Source organism: Phoenix dactylifera, unplaced genomic scaffold, assembly GCF_009389715.1.
Source record: "Phoenix dactylifera cultivar Barhee BC4 unplaced genomic scaffold, palm_55x_up_171113_PBpolish2nd_filt_p 000539F, whole genome shotgun sequence".
Taxonomy (NCBI): domain Eukaryota; kingdom Viridiplantae; phylum Streptophyta; class Magnoliopsida; order Arecales; family Arecaceae; genus Phoenix; species Phoenix dactylifera.
Window position 1 is genome coordinate 102574 of NW_024067948.1, and position 6586 is coordinate 109159.

The 6586-nt window shown below is 43.8% G+C and overlaps 1 protein-coding gene across 1 annotated transcript; it reads right to left on the reverse strand.

The window, feature by feature from the left end:
- Nucleotides 1-2480: 2480 nt before the first annotated feature.
- On the reverse strand, nucleotides 2481-6072 carry LOC120106373. Its single transcript, XM_039119377.1, has 7 exons — nucleotides 5780-6072; nucleotides 5597-5708; nucleotides 5282-5506; nucleotides 4802-5164; nucleotides 4299-4613; nucleotides 3411-4214; nucleotides 2481-2822 (listed from the first exon to the last, which is right to left on the reverse strand). Exons 1-7 carry the CDS (start codon nucleotides 6070-6072, stop codon nucleotides 2481-2483), a joined length of 2454 nt encoding a protein of 817 aa, XP_038975305.1.
- Nucleotides 6073-6586: the final 514 nt, after the last annotated feature.

Below are 6586 nucleotides of genomic sequence, written 5' to 3' on the forward strand. Positions count from 1 at the left end.
ATCCGCGTCTGGTCCAGCCCCGATTCGAGGAGTCGTGACATAGGAGACATATCCTTAGGAACCAAGAACGGGATATTTGCATTAGCAGAAGGAGGAGAGCGAAGAGATGAGCACTTTTCAAGCAGCTTTTCTTAACGAAGTCATTCTTTGTGACCAATGCACGCTTCAAAGAAAGCAAAGAGGGATGCTCGCTAGCAGCTCAAGGGGATTGAGACCAAGGCAGGGCTCTTGTTGACAAAGAAGATCTAAAAAGGCAAATTAACGCATTTGAAGGTAACCGCCCTACATACGTATAATAGAAAGACCCATCGGACCTATGAAAGTCTCGTTTTTGACTAAACTAAGAAACATGGGCTTTGCTGCGACGAGGATGCCTTTTTTAATCAGCCAGCATCAAGACCTGCAACAGAGTCCTACCACGTTAAGGGAGAGCACCCAACTTGCTTGTTGACACGTGAGAGGAAAAGATAAAGAAGGAGTTGCAGCAGCAGGCTTTGGGGGAACTCATGGCATTCATAACCCTCTTTTGACTTTGTATGTTAGGGTATTCCCTTAACTGGGTTTCGCTAATGAACTAAACTAAAAGACTCAATTAGCGTTTATGGAAGAAGAAACTAAGGAGCAAGGCGACCGCAGTAGAAAATTTGGAAGTCAAGCATGCAACCGCAAATAGTGCGGTGGGACCCCCCCAGAGCTTTCGTTTAAATGTAGGTTCTCCCTTTTAATGAGCAAGTAATGGCTCCTTCTTCTAGTCTCCGAGGGGAAGCGAAGAGATCCCCGAAAAGAAGCCCAAGCATAATAAGCAAAGGAAAAGAATGGAAAAAAAGGTATATGACATAAGCCAAGCGATAGATATGAGTTGCGGCAGTTCCTCTTGCGGTTGATCCACCATTGCTGTTAGTTTTGCGTTAGTCGGTTCGAACATCGATTTTGAGAAAGTCAACTTACTCTTACCAAAATATTAAAAAAAATGAAAAAAACAAAATAGACTTTATATATAAAAAAAAGAAATGGAAATGCAGGAGACTCTTCTTCCCTTTTCCCTCCTCCCCTTCCTTCGCTCCCCCCCCCCCCCAGCTCACTAAAGACATTGGGGAAAGCCTCCTATAATGACTCACAAGAGATTCATAGCACGCCAAAAATTTCGTATATAAAGAGAGCTATTACATCTCTCTTTTCTAATTGAGTTTTGCACCAGGACTCAAACCATACCTCGAGGAGAGGGTAGCTGAAAGAGCGCTTCTCCGAGGGACATGGTTCAAAACGAAAATTGAAGGTAAGTGTGTATATATCCAAATTGAGATTTCTTTGGTTACCTTTTTTTTGGATAAAGGTAAGTGTGTATATATCCAAATTGAAGAAATGACGTACAAGTGCACAGGGGAATACCCAAGAAATCAAAGGCTAGGAGGGCATACGCCTCTAGCCACAACAACTAACTACAAAGCTTGTAAGAACAAAATGATGAGACTATCAAAAGATATCATCAGAGAATCCCCACGAACTGTGAAGCCATCTATTAGCAGGAGATGGAATCACACCCCGTGTGAGACGTGCTTCGAAAGCTGGGCTTGGAGCTATATCCCCCGGTCTTGGTCTAGCCGCTCTAACCGATGGCAAAAATTCTATCCTTTGTGATCCAGCCTATGCCTACTAAAAACCACCCTCCGCAGGCAAGGTTTGAAATCCTATGTCCGAGGTCGATTTCTCAAAGTATCGAAATGTTCTGAAGCAAGAAGTTGATGATTATCCTTTTTTTTTCAGTGAGAAGTCAATTCCGCTAAGCTTTAGCCAGGGCTAACCCTCTTTCTAAAGCAGAAGAGGAATAAATAGGAGCATTACTCTGCTACGAGCTGGAAGGCGTTGGTGTCCGCTATAGGCTAGGTCTGTATCTGCTGACGGCACCAGAAGTAAGAGGGGTAGGCGAATAGCTTGATGAAAATTTTTTGGATAAATGTAAGTGTGTATATATCCAAATTGAAGAAATGACGTACAAATGCACAGGGGAATACCCCAGAAATCAAAGGCTAGGAGGGCATACCCCTCTAGCCATAACAAATAACTACAAAGCTTGTAAGAACAAAATGATGAGAGTATCAAAAGACATCATTAGAGAATCCCCATGAACTGTGAAGCCATCTATTAGCAGGAGATGGAATCACACCCCGTGTGAAATTAATTCGAGTCACAATACAAAAAGTAATCTCTCAGAAGAACACACTCATGTGTTGGGCCATCGCCATGCAAACGAGCATTACGTTCTCTCCAAATGTAGTAGACTGCAGCTGCCACCATAAGCTTTGCAGTTCGCCCAAGAGTGAACGACCATCCACTTGAGAAAGCCAAGAGATCGTATCCATCCATCTATGCAAGGCCCATGGAATATTACACTTGGCACAAAGAACAGACCAGATGCGTTGAGAGAATGGGCACTCAAAAAATAAATGATCCACATCCTCATGCCCACCCCCACACAAAACTCATTGGGCGACCTGAATAATGCCAAAGCGTATAAGCTTAGCTTGAGTATACAAGGCATCCTGGATGGCTAACCAAAGAATAAAGGACATCCTTGGAATAGCTTGGCTATGCCAAACAAGCTTCCACCAGTCCACTTTACTATGACGCAGGCGCAACGACTCCCAAACACCACGAACAGAGAAGGAACCCTTCGGAGCATCAATCCACTGCAAGACATCCGGCCTTCTGCTATCTGGTCGGAATGAAGTAGGAGTACTACTAATGAGCTCAAGCCATGCAGGGGAGCGACAGATAGGCCAGTGCCACTCCTGGCGGTCAATAATAGCCTCAACCTTGGCATTCTACCCAAGGCCAGAATCATAGATAAACCTTTCCCCAAACACCTCAATAAGAGGATCAAGGGGATGCCAATGGTCAAACCAAAGTGAAATACTACTCCCATTGCCCACTCGATATCTCATCTTCCATCGGACAAGGCTGCGAAGACTAAGAATCTTCCGCCAACTCCAAGAGCAATCCCTGGGGCATTTGATCTCCCAAATACTTCTGCCTTGCAAAAGATAAGAGCGAACCCAAGAAGACCAAAGAGAGTTACCGTCATCATTACAGAGAGCCCATAAGTGTCTGGTCATGGCTGCCCTATTCCAAGTCACCATGTTCATAATGCCCAAACCCCCTTCCTCCTTAGGCAAACAAATATTGTCCCATGCAACCTTCGCACCTCTAGTGCTAAGCTCACAACCCTTCCAAAGGAAAGAGCGTAAAGTGGATTCCACCTTCTTAATAATTGATTTGGGCAAGATGAATAAGGACGACCAATAAACTTGGATGGAAAACAAAATAGATTTGATGAGTTGTAATCTACTTGCAAAGGAGGGAGCACGGCAAGTCCAACTCTTAGTTTTGGCAATAATCCGGTCCACCAACACCTTACAATCGGTAGCCTTTAACTTAGTCATTATAAGTGGCACACCAAGATACCTAATTGGAAGCGCTCCTTCATTATACCCGAGGATATCCAAAAGCTGCATTCGAAGCTCGGAAGGCACTCCACAAATGAACATGCTGCTCTTATCTGGATTTGGTATAAGCCCAGAGATGTCTCGAAATTGCTGAAGACAACCACCGATCAAAGACACAGAAGCCAAATCCGCTTTACAGAAAATCATAAGATCATCTGCAAAGCACAAGTGAGAGATCTTTTCCTTTTCACAATGCCAATTGTACTTGAAACCACTGTCCCTTACCATATTAGCCATCAGACTCGAAAAGACCTCTATGGCTAGGACAAAAAGATAAGGTGACATAGGATCCCCTTGCCGCAAGCCCCGACCCCCAGGGAAGAATCCATGAAGTTCGCCATTAATAGAGATGGAGAAGCGAGTAGTGGAGATACACTCCGCAATCCATCTAACAACTCTATCCGAAAACCCCATAACACGTAATACAGCCAGTAAAAAATTCCACTGAACGGAGTCATATGCCTTCATTAGATCCACCTTAAGAGCACATCTCGAAGAGCCACCTGAGCGATGATAGTTCCGCATTAACTCTTGGCAGAGGATAATATTATCACTAATACGTCGACTCGCAACAAAGGCCGTTTGAAAGGGTCCCACCAATCTCGAAAGTACCACCTTCACCCTATTTGCTATGAGCTTTGCAATACACTTGTAAACAGTGTTACAACAAGAAATTGGTCTAAAGTCCTTTACCTTGGTAGGGTTTTGAACCTTAGGAATCAAAGAAAGTGTTGTAGCATTTACTTATTTCAGAAGATGCCCGGAGGAGAAAAAAGATTGGATAGCCGCTATGACATCTGCCCCAACTATTTTCCAAGCCTTCTTAAAGAAGCCAGCACTAAAACCATCCGGACCGGGAGCCTTGTTGTCCTTCAAAGAGAACATCACCATCCTTATTTCGTCATCTGAAATAGATCGATCTAAATCCTCCCTCTGAATCTCAGTGAGCCGCTTTGGAAGGACTCGCTGAAGCATGTCCTCATCAACACCCGCAACCGTATGAGAACCTAGAAGATTCTGAAAGAACTGCACAATGGTGTCATTGACCTCACCCGGAGTCTCCACCCGAGCCCCATCATCAGTAGAAATAGATGTGATCTTGCTACGACTCTGAAAAAGCTTCATAGATTGGAAGAAGAACCTCGAATTCTTGTCTCCCAAATTCAGCCACTGAACCCAAGCCTTTTGCTTCAAAAAACTTCTTCCGCTCTGCTCAACTCCAAATAATCCTTAATGAGCCTTGACTCCTCGGTGTGAAAAGTCGAGTCAAGGGGATGACGCTGAATTGTACGTTGTACCTCCTCCAAAGCCTCTTCAGCTCGCACCACTCGCCGAGGTAAATTTGCAAAGAACTCCATATTGAACTTTTTCAACTCCCCTTTCAAATACTTCAATTTATGGCATAGTTGATACATCGGACTTCCTTTTACATCTATAGCCCATGCTTTAGCTACCACGGATAGAAATTGCGGATGCTCAGCCCAAAGATCAAAGAATTTAAATGGTGTTTTTCGCGAAGGTAAGGCAGCAAGTGTTACCACCATTGGAGAATGATCCAAAACACCGGAGGGAGGAAAGTAAGCTTTAGAGCCTGAAAAGTCACACTCCCATCTCAAATTGGCAAGGACCCGGTCTAGCTTCTTCATAATAGGAGCCTTGTCCTGCCGATTAGACCACGTGAAGAGACAGCCATTATGTCGTAAATTACTTAGGCCAGACTGAAATAAACAAGTAGCAAGGTCATTCTACCAAGAAGGCCAACTATGAGAGCCCCCAACCATCTCCTCTTGTGACTTTATAGCATTGAAGTCCCCCATGAGCACCCATGGAGAAGATTCCCATCCCACACTGTGAGAAACTAAATCAGCCCACAATTCACTCCGCTTAATAGGGCAATTATCACCATACACAATCGAGACAATGAAAGAGGAATTCTTAGCAAGATCCCTAACATGCACATGCATCACTTGGTCGGATGAATTTATAAGAACCACATCCACCTCCTAAGGATTCCAACCAATCCAAATCCGTCCATGAGAAGAAGTATTATAGTTGCACAGTAAGCCCCAAATTCGAAAGATGGTGTTCGCCACCTTTTCTTTATTTCTCTCTTTAACTTTAGTTTCCACCAAACCACAAAGTGACAATCTTTCCTTTCGAATAAGTTGTTGCACTTCTGAATGCTTGAAAGGGTCATTCAAACCCCTAACATTCCAACAGGCATTAATCATTAAAACTAAGAAAAGAGAGAGAAATCAAGCTCCATAATGGATTACCTCCATTTACCCTTCCTCGGGGAGTAGTATTTTCGCCCTTTCTTGCCCTTGCCACTTGACACTTTCATCTTCTTTTTCTCAAGCGAGTCCTTTGCCTTAATAGCCAACTGATTAGCCATAGGAGTAGTAGCACCATCTGCACAAATAGCTAGCGGTTGTGGAGTAGCTTCATCCATTTTGGGTGTATGCTCTTCAACATCATTTTCAGAAAAATAATACTCTCCCTCTTCAAATTCCACATTATCCTGAAGGTCCTCAAAAGCAATGAATGGAAGCGTGGACTTCTCATCCATTAGGTGAATGTAAAACAATCGCATTAGATGGTGTTGCTTCCAATTCACGCCCCCAAGGTGCTGTCAACCCTTTATTCTCACAATTAAAGTTGAAGGTACCCCACATTCCACCGGTGACTTTCCTTTTTTACGCCTTGTAACTTCTTGCCATTCACCTTCACTAGTAGAACCCACCTTAGGCACCACTTTGTCACCACCATCAATCTTAGGAACCCAAACTTGCTTTATTTTCTCCTTGGCCACCTTAGGGCAAGTGCCATTTGAATGGCCAAACACTCCACAAAGTCCACATTTATGAGGCAGCCACTCAAAGTCAACAACAACACATATTTGCTCCCCATTAGGGCATTGCAAATCAAATTCCTTAATGAGATCCTTAGAAGCATCAATCTCCACACAGACCCGAACAAAACTAAGTCGCTTCCTTGCAAGAGTGATGTGATCCGCATGCACAGGAATCCCAATAGCGCTAGCCACAAAGCTTAAGCCTTGAACCGTCCAATATTCAAGTGGC

Bases quoted from the DNA above. Each gene is read 5' to 3' on its own strand.
- LOC120106373 (XM_039119377.1), bottom strand. From the start codon at position 6,072: ATGGATGAGAAGTCCACGCTTCCATTCATTGCTTTTGAGGACCTTCAG. The intron at 5,507-5,596 runs GTGGCGAACACC...TGGAATCCTTAG, and splicing joins AAGAGAGAAATAAAGAAAAG to GAGGTGGATGTGGTTCTTAT. The intron at 4,614-4,801 runs GTACAACGTACA...AAGCTTTTTCAG, and splicing joins CTGAAGAGGCTTTGGAGGAG to AGTCGTAGCAAGATCACATC.